The 17,184-nt window shown below is 50.9% G+C and overlaps 1 protein-coding gene across 1 annotated transcript in view; it reads left to right on the forward strand.

Moving 5' to 3' along the window:
* ADCY1 (adenylate cyclase 1) overlaps window positions 1-16,409 on the forward strand; it is a 140,829-nt gene extending 124,420 nt beyond the window's left edge. The window contains exons 15-20 of the mRNA XM_010374596.2: window positions 237-353; window positions 460-606; window positions 1,467-1,565; window positions 5,846-5,960; window positions 8,023-8,147; window positions 10,495-16,409. Of these exons, the coding sequence (XP_010372898.2) occupies window positions 237-353; window positions 460-606; window positions 1,467-1,565; window positions 5,846-5,960; window positions 8,023-8,147; window positions 10,495-10,797 (906 nt within the window). The 3' untranslated portion in view covers window positions 10,798-16,409. The remainder of the gene's footprint in view (window positions 1-236; window positions 354-459; window positions 607-1,466; window positions 1,566-5,845; window positions 5,961-8,022; window positions 8,148-10,494) is intronic.
* The last annotated feature ends 775 nt before the right edge of the window (window positions 16,410-17,184 follow it).

Raw genomic sequence — 17,184 nt, forward strand, 5'->3', positions numbered from 1 at the left:
TTTGTCCTTTGGACATTCTAGCAGATGAGGTGGTGACTTAGGCAGACATCTGCAGATCTTCCCGACCCAGTAACATGGATCTAGTCTTGCATCCAGTGGGGAGGAGGGACAGGAGCATGTGTGTAGACCATCAGCACACCTGGAGTCCAGTTTGCATGTTTAGAAAGAAGCGTGCGGTGGGGACAAGTGAAGGCAGCGTGAGTGGATGGGACTAACGGAGGCTCATGATGCCCCAGGCAGAGGAGGAGCGAGAGGACATGGAGAAGGTGAAGCTGGACAACAGGCGCATCCTCTTCAACCTCCTGCCAGCCCACGTCGCCCAGCACTTCCTCATGTCCAACCCTCGGAACATGGTGAGCACCCAGCCTGCACCTGGCCAGCACTAGCCCGGCACTACTCCCACCACGCCCTCGGCACTTGCCTGACTCACCCTTCCTGACCTATCCTTTGAACTTCCAGGACCTCTACTACCAGTCCTACTCCCAGGTGGGCGTCATGTTTGCCTCCATCCCCAACTTTAATGACTTCTACATCGAGCTGGACGGCAACAACATGGGGGTAGAGTGTCTGCGGCTTCTCAACGAGATCATTGCCGACTTTGACGAGGTGAGGCCCAGCATCGCCATCCTGACCCCACCTGGGTGTGCTGGTGCATCCTACTGACGAGTGACCAGGATACCCCTTCACCTAATTAAATTCTGTGTGTCTCACAATATGTCACATTCTTTGTAGCTGGAATGAGAGAAAGCAAATCCCAGGAAGAACAGGCATTCTGCTTCCTTTGGGATCCAGACCAACTATCACAGGAGAGAAGGGGGTCTTGACCCTAGGATGGGGGACCAGGGCAACCAGGTGGGGCTGGGTGCTTGTCCTCCATGTTGTGAATGTCAGGGCTGGGACATCTACAGTGGCCAGGCTGGGCAGCCTCATCTATAGATGGGCAGGCAGGTGGGTGCCTCCAGGCCCTTATCTACAGATAGAGAGGCAGGCGGGCACCCTTGTCTACAGATGGACAGGCAGGCGGGCACCCTTGTCTACAGATGGACAGGCAGGCGGGCACCCTTGTCTACAGATGGACAGGCAGGTGGACACCTCCAGGCCCTTGTCTACAGATGGACAGGCAGGTGGACACCTCCAGGCCCTTGTCTACAGATGAGCAGGCAGGTGGGTGTCTCCAGGCCCCCGCCACAGCCAGCCAGGCACTGTGGCAGCCCCACCACCCCTTGTCATTGGACCCGATTCTCCTGGTGGCTGCGAGCTCACCTGTTGGGGACAGGAATGTGTCCTGTACCGTCCTTACCTCTTCTTGCCAGCGTAGTCCTAGAACTTGTCTGCCCAAAGCAAAGAAGACACATTGCTTGCCTGAATGTGTTCATTGGCTCTGCTGTTCCTCCTGGTGGCTGATGGCTGCAGCAACTTTTCTCAAATGTTATGTCATGTTTAACAGTTTTATGTTTTAAACAAAGCTCATGGAAAAAGACTTTTACAAGGACATAGAGAAGATCAAGACCATTGGGAGCACCTACATGGCTGCTGTGGGGCTAGCGCCTACCTCGGGGACCAAGGTGAGTACAGCTTGGAGCTGCCTGCTTGGGGAATGGGTCCCAGCCCTTCTCTAAACTGCTTTGGGACACTGGGTAGGTTCCACACTGGAGTTTGTTTGCCCTCTGTGTTGGATTATGGGAGCAGCTTGAGTGCTATTTTTGTCTGTGACTGGTTCTCTCCATGGCTGGTTCTCTCCAGACACAATCTCCTAGGGAAAGTCAGCACAGAAGGCTGCTCACTGGAGCTTCCTCCAGCCCCAGCACTGCCCTGCTAGACACCTCCCCCAAGAACCCTTACCCTGCCTCTGCTCCATTACCCTCCCCACTGGCCCACCTCCTCAGCAGCCCAGTCCCTCCCCCACCAGCCCCCACCTTCCTCCCTAGTTGCACCCTCTCTTCTTCTCCCGTCAGCCCTGCACTCTCCTTTTCCACAGTAGAACTGTGAATAAATACAAATAATTATTCTGAATAGATCTAGATTTATTAAAGTTGAATCGATAATTAATAATCTTCTGAAACAGAAAGCACCAGATCCAGATGCATACACTGGTGAATTCTACCAAACAATTTAAGGAAGAAATTACACCAGTTCTCTACAATCTCTTCCAGAAGACAGAAGCAGAAGGAACATTTTCTAACTCGTTCTGTAGGCCAGCATTACTTGAATACCAGACCCAGACAAAGACATTATAGAAAAAGGAAATTACAGACCAGTATTTCTCATGAATATAAATGTGTAAGTCCCCAACAAATATTAGCACATTGAATTCAGTAATGAATGAAAAGAATTATATACTAAAACCACATTGGTTTTTTTCCGGATATACAAGGCTGTTTTAGTGTTCCAAAATGAATTCATGAAATTCATCAAATCAACAGGATAAAGAAGAAAAATTATATAATCATATAAATTGATGCAGAACAATTATTTAAGTCTAACACCTACTCCTGTTTTTTTTTTTTTTTTAAAAAAAAACTCTCAGTAAACTGGCAGTAGAAGACAACTTCCTCAGTCTGATTTAAAAAAATTTGCAAAATACCCACAGCTTAACATACCTAATGGAGGGAAACTAAATGCTTTCTAAGATGAGAATATGGCGAGAATATCCCCTCTCACCATTTCTATTCATCGTTTTACTGGAAGGCAGTAAGACAAGAAAGAAAATTGAAGGCATACAGACTAGGAAGGAATCTGCTTGCAGATGACATGACTGTATACGTAGAAAATCCAAAAGAATTAATAACAACAATAACAGAAAAAAGCCACTGGAACTGTAGCAGGACAAGCCATGGATAAAACCCCTCAGACACTGAGTTAAAGAAGGAAGGGGCTTTATTCAGCTGGGAGCTTTGGCAAGACTCACGTCTCCAACAACCAAGCTCCCTGAGTGAGCAATTCGTATCCCTTTTAAGGACTCACAACTCTAAGGGGGTCCACCTGAGAGGGTTATGATCAATTGAGCAAGCAGGGGGTATGTGACTGGGGGCTGCATGCACCGGTAATTAGAACAGAACAGAACAGGCCAGGGATTTTGGTCGTGCTTTTCTATACAATGTCTGTAATCTATAGATAACATTACCGATTAGGTCAGGGGTCGATCTTTAACTACTAGGCCAAGGGAGTGGCACCGGGCTGTCTGCTTGTGGATTTCATTCCTGCCTTTTAGTTTTTACTTCTTTCTTTGGAGGCAGAAATTGGGCATAAGACAATATGAGGGGTGGTCTCCTCCCTTAGAACTAACAAGCAATTATAGTAAGGTTCCAGGATATAAAGTTAATATATAAAATTTCATCATTTCTCTATATGCCAGCAATGAACAATTGGAATTTGTAGTTACAAACAAAATGCCATTTATATTAGTAGCCAAAAAATGAAATACTAGGTATAACTCTAACAAACTATGTACAAGATCTATATGAGCAAAACTGTAAAATTCTGATGGAAGAAATAAAAGATCTAAGTAACTGGGGAGTCACTGTTCCTGCATCGGAAGAGACAGTATTGTTAAGATGGCAGTTCTTCCCAGTTTGATTTGTAGATTTAACACAAATCCAATCAGAACTCCACCACGATATTTTGTGACGTTGACAAAATGATCCCAAGTTTATATGGAAAGTAAAAAGATGCAGAATAGTCAACACAATATTGAAGCGGAGGAACAAAGCTGGAGAACTGACACTACCCAACTTCAAGACTTAAAAAGCTATAGTAATCAAGACAGTATGGTATTGGCAAAAGAACAGGCAAATAGATCAGTGCAACAGACTAGGGAGCCCAGAAATAGACCCATCGAAATATAGTCAGCTGGTTTTTGACAAAGGAGCAGAGGCAATACTGTGGAGAAAAGATAGTCTCTTCAACAAACAGTGCTGAAACAACTGGACATCCACATGCAAAAAAATATATCTCTATCTATCTCTATCTATCTATCTATCTATCTATCTATCTATCTATCTATCTATCTATCTAGATGCGGACTTTACACCCCTCACAAAAATTAACTCAAAATTGATAATAAACCTAAATGTAAAATGCAAAAGTACAAAACCTTTAGAAGATAACATAGGAGAAAAATCTAGATGACCTTCAGTTTGGCAATGACTTTTTAAATACAACACCAAAAGCATGATTCATGAAAGAAAAAATTGGTAAGTTGGACTTCACGAAAATTAAAAACTCCTACTCTATGAAAAATATTGTTAAGAGAATGAAAAGTCAAGTCACAGATTAGGAGAAAATCTTTGCAAACCGCCTATCTGATAAAGGACTTGTATCTATAGTACACAAAGAGCCATTACAATTCAGCAAGAGAGAGAGAAAAAAAACAACAGTTAAAAAGTCGGCAAACAATTCAAACAGGCACCTCACCAAAAGAAATGCAGATGACAGGCATATGAAAGGATGCTCAGCATCTTATGTTTTTAGGGATTTGCAAATGAAAACAACAATAAAATACCACTAGCTACCTGTTAGAAGGGCTGAAATCCAAAACACTGACAAGACAAATGCCGGTGGGGATGTGGAGCAACAGAAATTCTCCTTCGTTGCTGGCGGGAATGCAATATAGGGCAGCCCCTGCGGGAGAGAGTTGGATGGTTTCTCACAAAGTTAGACATAATGTTACCATATGATCCAGCAATTGCACTTTTGGTATATATCCAAATGAAATGAGAACTTATGTCCATGAGTATTCATAACAGTTTTATTCATAATAAAAACTGGAAGCAAACTAGGTATCCTTCAGTAGGTGAATGGATCAAGAAATTCTGGTATATCCATAAGGTAGAATATTATTAAGTGAGAAGAAATGACCTATTAAGTTATGAAAAGACATGGAGAAACCTTAAATACACTTGGCTACTTAAAATAAATCAGTCTGAAAAGGTTACGTACGGTATGATTCCAGCTATATGAAATTCTGGAAAAGGCAAAATGGTAGAGACAGTAAAAGGATTAGTGGTTGCTGGGGTCAGGGAAGAGGCGGGATGAACAGACAGCAGGGAGAATTTTCAGGGGAGTGAAACTGTTGTGTGTAATACTGTCATAGCGGATACATGTCATGCATTTAGAATGCATAGAATGGACAATACCAAGAGTGAACCCTAGTTAAATTATGTACTTTGGTTAATAATAATATATCAATATTGGTTCATCAGTTGTAACAAATGTGTCACACTTAACGTAAGATGTTAACAACAGGGGAAACTGGGGAGAAGGGATATATGACAATTCTGTATAATCTGCTCAACTTACCTATAAACCTAAAATTGCCCTAAAAGTAAAGTCTGTTAATTTTTAAAAAGCATTAGTTTCCTGATTGTGAAGACTAATAAAATTCCCTTTAAAAATAAAAATTAGAGACTTTACAACAGTTACTGTTTCACAAGAGAAAGGACCTTATCACACATGTACATGAGGATATAGCCTCAATCTCAAGGAAGGAAGTTGTCTACTCCCTGGCATGCGTCTCTGTCCTTGTTTTGCTCATTTGCAATGGGCATTAGCAACGCTGTCCAAGCAGGAGTTTGAGCACCTGGTCTCTCACTCAAAAGGGCTGCCCCACCCCATTCCTGCAGGCAGCCTTGGGTGGCCCCTGTCTCTGCCCCTCAGGAGCTGGGGCTTGGCCAATACCTTGCCTCTCCCTTAGTCTCCTACCTGTAGAATGGAATAAATGTGCCCATAGCCAGGCACCCAGAATGCCTGCCCCTGAGAGTGCGGCTGTTGGCCACTGCAGGTTGGTCCCTGGCTCCCTCTTGCCTAGCGCCCCTCAGATGTAGTGACTCTGTCTGTTTATATCTAGGCTAAGAAGTCCATCTCCTCCCACCTGAGCACGCTGGCAGACTTTGCCATTGAGATGTTTGACGTTCTGGATGAAATCAACTACCAATCTTACAACGACTTTGTCCTCCGAGTTGGTATGTGACTCTAAACCTATCCTGTCCATCCATGTGGAACACCTTCCTATACCCACCTAGGGGCGGGATCAGCTGATGAGGTGCCCTGGTCTTACAGGAAGGAGGGTGGTGCTGCCCAGGAGGGCATGGGGACCTGTGTACGGAGTTGTCCCTGGAAGCTGCTGGTGGAAGTGGAGATGCTTCAGAAAGTAACTTAGGACTTTGAAGATTCATTGTCTAGCTCGGGAAACACATTAGAAATCTTGATTGTCCTGGAGACGTTCAGATGCTCCTCTAAGTCCACACTTAGCTGAAGTAAAATGCCCCTTTCCCTGTTCACCAGCCATGGCTACATAGTTGAGGCCACATGGGCTGTCCAGAAAGAGGCCTTGATGGGAGCCCCACTGCGTGGACTCTGGCCGCCCTGTGTCTTCTCCGGGCTCCCTCCCTCACCTGTGTCGTGAGGAGGAGAAACCACTGGATGCCCCAGTTCCTTTCTAGCTTTTATAACACTATGATTTGTTGTTGTTGTTTTTTAATCATAAATGCACTTTTTCTTGAGATGTAGACAGTTTACCAGAAAAATTCTACTAGTCCAGGATACAGTTAAACTAGAGGTTCATGGTTGTTTTAGAATTCAAACATCCAGTAGCCTTAAAAACAAACCTTGGAGCTACGTGTGAGTGTGAAGGGTGGTGGGTGATCCACTTAGAGCACGTGGAGTTCTGATGTCCTGAAAAGCAAGCTCGGCTTCAGGCATGGTGTCTGGCCAGAGAGCAGGGGCAGAGTGAGCCAGCTGGGCCCTGGGCTGTGGTCAGCAGAGCTACTGATGTACCTGGAAATCGATCTGCTGGTGAATCGGGAAAATTCTGCTCCTCACTTTCCAATGACAGGACCGGTTGGCAAGTCCGGCCCTGCAGCTCAGTGTCTAGTCATGCAGTGAGGCTGGACAAGGATCTCTCGGGGCCCTTCTGCCCATCAGGCTGGTGCTAGCCTCGTGTTCTTTATGTGGGTGGGGCGTCTGGGGTTAGCAGAGGGCGCTCGCCAACTCCCACCAGCTCCAGCCATCTGGGAAATGGCCCTTTGGGGTTCTTCTCTGAGTTTCCCATGCCCACCTTCCCCAGCTGACACCACTGTGCCTGCCCCCTGCTCTCATGCTCCTCCATGTCATGCCAGCTCCCCACTGCCCAGAACATCAGAGGAATTTTCTAGGACAAGCTCAGAAAAATTAGTCCACAAATACAGAAGGGGAAGATAGGAAGTGGCTTCGGTCAAGGCCAGAAAGCCCCAGTTGCAGGAGGTGGCTGCCAGCAGGCTGTAACAGGAGAGCTGACAGCAAGCTTGGTCCCTCTCTGTCCTGCTGAGCACGGGCCGGGTGTCACAGCCTGGTATGTGCCCTACTTACAGGGGAGGAAGACCAGGCTCAGAGAGGGTAAATGCTTTGTAGAAAGTTGCACAAGGAGTGACTCAAGTTCGGGTGTGCCTGGGTTGTTGCAATGCTGTCCAACTGGTCTGCAGCTGTCCAGAGGCCAGTTGGACACTGAGCTACAAAAAGAGAAGGTACTCCCTCTCCTCCCTTCAGAGCATTCTGCACCATCTTGCGTAGTTCTGGGGCCCATACTCTAAAATAGCCATAAGGTCACATTCCGAGAACAGGTCCGGAGCCGCTATTTTTCTGCAAGAGAGGATGCAGTCAGGGATACACCCTGTAATCCCAGATACTGAAAGGTCACACTTCTGAGTGGCTCCCCTGGCAGGGCTCAGCACAGAGGCTGCTATTCCAGGAAAGGGGGCTTTTCTTCAGGATCGGGACTCGTTCTGAACAGCCAGTGCTGTTCCCCAGTGCAGTGGACAGTGCTGTGAGGGGACCCTGCCCAGGGGAGCCTGTGCAGCAGGGCGGCTGCGTCTCTGCTGTGCTGTGTGATGCTTCAGGAAGGAGCCTGGTGCTAGGTGACCCCAGGAAACAAAGCCCTGAGAGGAGCAACCTTTTCTCCACCAGGAGCGGCATCAGGTGCATTTGGTGGCCCTGGTGGGGTGAGTTACACTTTTCCCACTGACAGGTCATGCGCTGGCTGTTTTCTAGGCATCAATGTTGGCCCCGTGGTGGCTGGAGTGATTGGCGCTCGCAGGCCCCAGTATGACATCTGGGGAAACACAGTCAACGTGGCCAGTCGGATGGACAGCACAGGGGTCCAGGGCAGAATCCAGGTCAGTTCACCCAGAAACCCCCAAGACATGGGTGCCCATTCTTCAGGTGAGGAAACTGAGGCACAGAGGGCCAGGATTGAATCCCCAGTCTGCAGCCTGTACGTGGCAGGGCAGAAAGAGCTGACTATTTCGGTCTCTCTGCTCCGGAGGGCATCCTGGCCCGGGCATCTTGATTTTGCTGTTTGGTTTGTCATTTAGTCTTGGCTGGCTCCTGAGTGACCAGGTGCAGCAGTGGGAGCACTGAGTCACTGGGTCCCACTTCTGGTCCCAACAGATTGGCAGCTCTCATTCATGCTGCACATCCCAGGACTCCAGCCTCCACCGGCTGCCATAGGAAGGAAGGGCTTTCTTGTGTGTTTGAAGGGAGGGTGCTATGCCTGTCCACCTCATCTGAGGAACTTGTGGGCAGCTCAGGTGGGCTGACACCCTCTAAAAGCCATGGAAAGGTTTAGAAGGCAGCAGCCTCTGCTTTTCCTCTGTGTGGAGGAGTGTGATTCGGCTTCTGGGATTTCCCTTATAACAAATTTGAAACTTGATTTGGTCTTGATGACCACCAGAATGAAGCCCTTACAAGTAAGATGGAGCCTGTGAAGGGCCACACAGCCCTGCAGCCACCCTCCCTGGGAACTGCAGGCCTCCAGAGGCCATGGAGGGAAGGTTTGGTCCCCAGGCGTGTGACAGCAGCTATTCACAGGGACAGTTTAAGGGACAGGTAGGCCAAAATATTCATGGAGTTCTCCTGTCCTGCTCAGAACATAGACAGAGCTTCCATGGAGCAGTGCTGCACTTCTGCATTCTCTTTTTCACAATTTCTTTTATCACAGTAACATATACATAGAAGTTGTCATCTTTTTCTAGGTGTATGGTTGAGTGGCATTAAGTATATTTACATGGTTATGCAGCCATCACCACCGTCCACCTCCAGAACTTTGTGCTGTATATATATACACAAACACACACACACACACACACACACACACACACGGTGTTGTTGTTGTTGTTGTTGTTGTTGTTGTTTTACCATGACTGTATCCTGCACTCTTCTGCAGGATTCCCCCAAAACCGGACTTGCCAGGGGAGAACTTCATGGTAGCCCCATCCTGCCCACCCCAGCCTGGCCCCTACCCTGAACCAACATTGCATTTTTAAGTTTCTAAAATCAGATCTGAGCCTGCCACTGTCCTATCTTGCCCCTGCCTCACGCACAGAGTGTTCACTGGTGACCTCTGTCCAATCCCCCGCCAGGTGATGTCACCCTTGCACTCACAGGACCTCTGTCCTGCCTCCCCTGCCACACTGACGGGGGCCACCCTCCCCAGCTCTGGGCATTAGAAGGTGAGCTTGGCATGGATTGAGTTCTTTTAACGAATGGACTGTGTGTGGGAGAGTGAGGAGCAGCCAGGGAGACAGGGAGGAGAGGAAGTTCCAAGATCACACCTCCAACATAACACAGAGATACCAGTCATGTCCTCTGTTCACAGGACTGATTGTATCTAGTAGAAACTATTTTCTCATCCTTTACCTTTTTCCTAACTTTGCGAAGCAGAAATTCTTTGAGCCTGTCAAGAAATGTCCCTATTTTCTCTGGACAGTTTGCCCACTGCCCTCCATATGCTGGTCCCTCCCTCCCCTGATTCAGGGTTGCAGAGGCAGCTGCGCCGGGGTCCTGTGAACTGTCTGGTTTGCACCCCCACCGACACCACGCTGCTGCCTCCAGCAGTGAGTTGGAAGTCAGGCTTTGCCCTGGACTCTACTCTTTGCTGCCCCTTCCAGCTGAGGGGTGTACCTTCTGCCCCCTACATTCTGTATGCCCTGCTTGTAAATGTCCCTGGCTGCTGAGGTGCCAAGAGCCCTGAACCCAGAGAGTCAACCCTGCTCTTCTCTGGTCTAGCATCTGGAGCTGTGTCCCACGCAGCCTCTGGCATGGAGTACACGGAGCCACCATGGAAGCTTACATCCAGACCCTGGTGCCAGGTCCCTGCAAGCCCTGTCCACCTACCTGCCTGTCTGGGCGCTCCCTGGGCCACGCTTTCTGGCTCATTGAACATTGCCTCCTCTGATTGTCCAGGGAACAGGCAGTGAGACTCCCCTGGGGCTGGTCCCTCAGACTCCTCTGAGTCCCCTGGGTTGTCTTTGCAGGGCAGTGTCTTTTTTACATAGTGACCCAAGTGATTTCAGCAAGAGTAGGGGCCCTGGCTGCCAGGCTGAGCTGAGAAAGCCACATCCCCGTGCCAGGGTTGGGCAGTCAGGGTGGACAGCAACAGATGCAGGATGGAATGTTTTGGTCTCTTCCCAGAGGAGTCCCCCTCAATGCCCTGGAGTAATGCTCCCTTCTCTCCATCAACAGGTGACTGAGGAAGTCCACCGGCTGCTGAGAAGATGCCCCTACCACTTTGTGTGCCGAGGCAAAGTCAGTGTCAAGGGCAAAGGCGAGATGTTGACATACTTTCTAGAAGGCAGGACTGATGGAAACGGCTCCCAAATCAGGTCCCTGGGCTTGGATCGGAAAATGGGTCCATATGGGAGAGCTGGCCTTCAGGGCAGACGTCCCCCAGTGTGCCCCATGCCTGGCGTCTCAGTCAGGGCTGGGCTCCCTCCACACTCCCCAGGCCAGTATCTGTCCTCTGCAGCAGCTGGGAAGGAGGCTTAGTGGAGCCCACCTGGGCCTCTGGGGTGCACTTGGGGTGGGAATGCTCCGGGGGCGACACAGGCCACGGTGGCTCCAACCAGGACCAGCCAGACCAGCAGAGCAGGGAGCCAGTGGCCAGGGTGGAGGAGAGCATTGTCCAGGCGTGGCCTGTGGCCCGAGGACCAACCACCCAGCAGATGCAGCAGAGCAATTACTCGGTGAGGAGAGGACACCCAGCTGCACACACTTCCAGGCCTCCCTGGAGAGGTGTCCACTCCATCCTTCCCCCTGTGGCGTAGGGAGCACTGTTTCTTTCCAGAAGGCCTGTTCAGGTTTGGCCAGGTCGGCATCAACGTCAGGACCTTCAGAGCATCCACCAGGGTTACAGCAAGAGCTGCTGAGTTGTGGCTGGCAGAGCAACCGAGGAGCTCTGCAAGAGTGTGCCCTGAGACAGGCCTGTCCAGCCCACCTAGGTGGGACCTGACATACAGGCGGCTCCAGCCCTGGGCAGAGGCTTCAAGAGCCAGAGTGGGAAGTCAGGCCTCTCTGGGAAGGTCACAAGGCCTGGGGTTGTTCATACCACGGGCACAGTACAGAGCTGTCCACACTTGAACTGGACGGTTTGGGGAGAATTTGAAAAGCTGCCTCTCACTGCATGGATAGTGGTGGCTGCTGACTTTCAAGCGTGCTTTTTTGCTAAGAGCCAGAGGCAGGTCTTCTGGAGTTCTCAGGGGGCCCTGTGACCCCCTCTCCACAACCATGGCCAGCATCGGCTTCTTGCTGCACCTGTGCATTCTCCACCCCTTCACCAATGGCTTCCAGCTCCTAAAACACCTGGACATTCCCCATCCTGCACCGGCACTGTGTTTGTTCAGAGAAGACGAAGGATGTCATTTCTTCCTTTCCCTGTGGCGTCTTGGATCCTTTACATTTAGCAACAGCAGTGTGAGGCTCCACTTCTGTTGAATATGAGCAGCCCTCACACCCATGATGGAAGATGCTGTTTCCCCAGCAGAACCAACCCTCCAGGACGAAGTTTCAGAATTGGCTGATGTTTGTGAGTGCAGGTGTCCCTGTTGTAATTTGCAGGGAAATTGACTGCAGGTGATAGTGTTGACATCTGACGGCCTCCTACATGCATGTCTAAATAGTCACAGTGAAGATGAAAATGAGGATGAGGGGGACAGGGGTCCAGGAGGGCCAGTGGGAAGGGACTATCCATTGGCGTGTAGAAACCTTGGATCTCGGTCACAGGGAGGAAGGTGGCTAAAAGTGGGAGGGAAGCTTCCGGGTAGGCGCCATAGTAGGGGAACATCTAAAGACCCACTGCTCTGAGGTGTGGTCAGAGAGGTTTCCATGGACTACACAGGAGGCTTGAGCCCTGCCTCTGCCCAAAGCCAGCAGGGTTGGGGGTCCCCCTCCTCACTGCTCCTCAGCAGCTGTAACCCTTTCCTGAGGGCCCCGACTTTTCAGAATAGGAGCAGAGAGAAGCCCAGACTTCCTTCCCTGGAGTGTAGACCCGTGTGTGGGACCTGCTGCAGGCTGATCCCTGTCCGCACAGGTGGGTGATGTCCTTGGCTACCATCAGAGGCAGTCCCCTGCACAGGGAGGGCCTGACCCTGCCTCACCTGTGTGGCCGTGTGGGGGCAGCAGGTGCCTGGGCCATAGCTGGGGGAGGCCAGACCCTGGGGGCTTTGCAGGGTGGCCAGTGCAGTGATGCCTGGCGCTTCCAGCTGAGACAGGAGTCCAGACAGAGGTGAGCAGGGTGGATGGCTTTAGGCAGGGGAGGTGGGTAGAGGCTGCATGTAGGGGCCGTCGTCTGCCTGTCCTTAGGTTGTGGACTAGGTGTCTAGTCAGGGTTGTAGGGAGTACTGTCCACCCTCCTTTCTCTCTGGTCAGGGCTGTGGCCTCTGTGATGGTGCGAGAGGCAGGATCGTCTCCAGACACCTTCTTGCAGAGTGATTTTGACCAATGCCTTTCCAGCACCTTCCCCTGGCTATGACAGGGAGCTCCCAGGCCAGGCCACATGACCCCACAGGTAGGCTGACCCCATGGCCCCACTGGAGATTTTGAGGGCAGAGCTGGGGTGCCTTTCACCTTACTTGGGTGGTCCTCATGTCGCTGCCCACTCACGTTGCTGGTGTTCTGGCATCATCTTGTGCCGCTGGGGGCTGGGCTCCTGTGAGGTCCTGGGGCAGAAGGAGGTGCTTGCAGGGCCTCTAGCTGCTATTGGGGCGTCCACAGGACCTTATGTTTATGTGGAATCTCCAGGCTGTCATCAAGGGCTCCTGAGGGCTCCTGAGCTCCTCCTGAGGACCCAGGGTCCATCTGAGGCGGCTGTAGGCTGAGAACCTGGCTGAGGCACTGCTGTCAACCCCTTCTCCAGGCCCTGCCTTGTCCCTGCTCTGTGCTTACCCCTCTTCAGGACAAATAGTTTGTCCTTATGGTCCCCTTTCCACTAGGATTTTCTCATCCTCATCTGTCTATCCCAGCCGGATTTGAAGCAGTCAGTTCAGACAGGAGCCACAGGCAGCCCGTGAGGGTGTAGTGCGGCGGTGGTGAGTGTGGCCACCCTGGCTCCCCGGCTCATCGTGCTGCTGTCCTTGACCCACGAGCTGTTGAGAAGGGCGCAGAGCCCCTGACCAGCCAATCCTGTTGCCCCCAGTGCCGCTGCCCACCTTTGGCCATCCAGGTGGTGGGTAGGCAGAGGAGTGAACCCCAAGGGTGTCCATGCCCCAGTTCTAAGCCCTGGGGCCGGGTGCTGTCACACAGCAAAGGGGACTTTGCAAGTGGAATTACAGTCAGGGATCTAAGGATGGGAGGGGAACTTGGATTATCCGGGTGGGCTCAGTGGCCCCTTGGAATGGCTGAGGGAGACAGGAGAGCCAGGAAGGATTCGAAGTGTCACAGAGATGGTGCCATTATTGCTGGCTTAAAGACAAGGGGCCAGGAGCCAACACCAGAGGCTACTCGACAACCCCAGCCTCAGTCAGCGAGGAAGCCGGGTGTTGCTCACACAACCAGAAGGAGCTGAGTTTGGCAACAACCCAAGTGAGCCTGAAGCAGATTCGCCCCAGAGCCTCCAGGGGTGAGTGGAGCCCAGTCCAGCGACACCTTGGTTTGGCCTGTGAGATTGAGAAGAGAGCCAGCCACACTGTGCCGTGCCTGGGGTCCACAGAGCTGGGAGGTCACACATGTACATCCTGGAAGCTGCCCAAGATGTGGCCACTTGTAGGGCAGCAAGAGGAAGCCGTCGCGGGGACCATGCTCCCTTCTCTGGGCTCACGACTGTTCTGGAAAGGACCCCATGGCAGGCTTGGCAAGGTCTCCACTTCAGGGGCAAACATCTCCATCATCAGCAACTTCAAACCCCAGCCACTTCCTGGGAGTTCAGGAACTGTGTTTAGCCATAATGTTCCTTGGGGTTTGGTGAAAAACAACTTCCTTTTTATTTGTGAGAAAACTGTATTATATTGCCTTATTTATTTTTAATCATGTACAATATTCATGTACAAATGTTAGAGCCATTCGGGTAGGATTCTCTCTAAATTATTTATTGAAGAGGCTTTGTAAATAGTGCACCAGTTACAGGTGCTGCCTGTTTACTCGTACCAAAAATGAAGACAAGCCCCACACCCACCTCAGCCCCTGCTTGGCCATGCTGTGGCCCTTTGGAAATGACCCTGTGTGCTCCCCTCGCAACCCTTGCATGCCTTTCATGCCTGACGCCGTAGAGTAGAACACAGCCCCGGAATGCTTCCAGTCACTTGCAGGGACCATGCCGGCCCGGGTGGTCCACGCCTGCAGGGTGTCTGTATCCTGCAGGAGGACGCCCCCACAGACCCAGCAACCCAAGTTGGCAGCCCGTGTTTCTCAGACTTTAAAGCCACCAGGGCTTCTGGAACACCTGTCATAGAAGCAATAACTTTATACTGTAGAGATGAGTCTGGTCTAAAGCAGATTGGTAATTTAGAGATAAGCCACGCATGCAAGTTTGCCCCATTCTCTGGCTTGGGGTGGTGGGAGGCGGGGAGCTGCCACTCCCAAAGCCCCCACCCCTTCCGGAAGACCCAGCTCTGAAACCTCAGTTTTTGTGGGTTGGGCTGCCCAGACTGGTCAGAGCTCAGCACCCCAGGTCTGGTGAGCAGACAGAGCCGGTGTTAAACCCCGGTCAGGTCATTGTCACCACACCCTTGCTTGGATGAGGAAGGAAGGAGGCAAAGACACCCACTCCATCCAAGATCTGTTCCAATTGATGAGTCTCAGTACTGGCCTCACACTGACCAACGGTGGTACGCTGCAGTTGGTTGGTGCAGAGTCTAAAGGATAACATGTCAAGGCTTACCTGTGATAGGCCATTTTAAGGAAATGGTGGCACTCTGAAGGCTGTCCCCATTCACCTTCCACAATACTGGTACCATCCTGGTAGAAGAGCCCTCTGAACAGGACACCTGTTCAGGCCTGGGATCCCCATGCTAGGCTTACCTGGGTGTGAGAAGGTCAAACTGGGTGGTTCAGGCCTTCAAATTGAGCTTGGGGGTGGCCAAGAGAGGGGTCTTAATTTGAGGAGCTCACATACCCCAAATAACCATCAGTGCACAAATCATTCCATGCTCTTCGGTACCAGACAGGAGATGCTGCAGGCAGGTGCCCATAGTTGACGAAAATGGGCAGTAGGGGAAATGGAGTAGCTTCAACCTTTCTCAGTCCCGGCCCTCACTGCACCCACCAAGTCAAGCTGAGCTGGTTGGGTTGAGACCAGCGTCCCAGCTGGACTGAGCCTGTGGGGAGGAGCTGGAGCCAAGGAGACCCCTTGGGTGGGGGCATCAGGAGCAGGGGCAGGGCCTGAGGACTGCTCCCTTGGCATGGAGGGCAGGCCGGGATGGAACTCCGGGTAGACTTTGAAGAAGGCTCAGTGGGCTCAGCAGAAGGAAGGCTCTTCTCATAGTTGTGGTTTTCTACAGATGGATTTGGGTGATCTGAGTGTGGTCAGGCCCTGCCATCGGGGAATGAATGCCACACAGGGGATTCGTCTGTAAGCTGCAGTGTCTGATTCTGTGTGAACTGACAGCAAGGAGTTGAAGGGCAGGCCCTGCCCTTGGGAGAGAGCACGGGCGTGGGCTGCTGGATGCAGGGCTCCCAGGGCTGTGAAGGCAGAGGGGTCCCTGGAGGCAGACAGGGCAGGCTGGGGGTCAGCAGCAGGGGGCAGAGCCCCAGCCAGGGCGGCTGCTTTCTGCACGTGGACATTCTTCCCACACAGGGCCAAGTGCCCATGAGCACAGCCCCAGACAGACACACGGTGGGGAGCTTGGAGCCCTCTGCTCACCCAGGGGTGCCCTGGGCCACACACTGGAACGTGTTCTAGGGGCTTCCTGCCTTATCCTTCTGTTTGTTCATACACTTAGTGAAAGCAGATCCTGTACTAGGATGTGAGGATATCTGTCACCTCCGTGGTCCATTCCATAAACACCAGATTGAATTTCAGGTGCCACACATTTTGGGGCTAGACTTCCCTAAACAACATGCCATTGTGAAATGATGCATATATTTGTATTTTTAAATTTCCCTGAAAATTTAATCTATTCTGTTCACTACCTTAAAAAATAGATACTCCACTAGAGGCCATGCTTAATGTGTGTGCCTGCATTACGTGTGTGAACACGCGTTTCTGTCGTGTGTGTCTTGCACATCTGTGTGTTGCATAGCATGAGCCAAATGAAAATTAATCATTTGTTCATGGGATTCGTATGAGGAACAAAATTAAATTTGAATACAGTCAGATAAAACTGACGCGCAGGGCATTTGGGGAAACCATCCCCGAGTGCCCTGATGTGATTTCCCTCAGAAAATCCTTGTTATTAGAGGAGAAGGTCTGGGCAGGGGCAGCAGCATCTCAGACATCAAGTCAACTTTGTCATCTCCTACATCAGCACTGAAGTCCAGGGGCATTGAGGCACTGACTAGGTTCCATTTTCTTTGGTTTTGTTGGTTATTTTTTTCTTTTAGGTTATCGGCGTGCACAGAGGCTGTAGAGAGAGCCTCAGGGTGGTGAGGCTGCAGGAATTCGGCCCTTCGGCTCCCCTCCAGTTACTGGGAGCCAATTTGGAGGCCAGGCCTTCCCAGCTGAGTGAGTGTCTGTCAGCTTCCGTCTCTCTCAGTTGTTGCAGTGGAAGATCAACAATAGACAGGTGGCCTTCTTGGGTTGTGCTTCACAATGGACTGGGAAAAACATCTTTGAAATCAGAAAATCAGGCTGGGCGCAGTGACTCATGCCTGTAATCCCAGCACTTTGGGAGGCCAAGGCAGGTGGATCAGACCAGGTCAGGAGTTCAAGACCAGCCTGATCAACATGGTGAAACCCCGTCTCTACTAAAAAATAAAAAAAGATTAACCAGGCATGTTGGTGGG

Source organism: Rhinopithecus roxellana, chromosome 6 (genome assembly GCF_007565055.1).
Source record: "Rhinopithecus roxellana isolate Shanxi Qingling chromosome 6, ASM756505v1, whole genome shotgun sequence".
Taxonomy (NCBI): Eukaryota; Metazoa; Chordata; class Mammalia; order Primates; family Cercopithecidae; genus Rhinopithecus; species Rhinopithecus roxellana.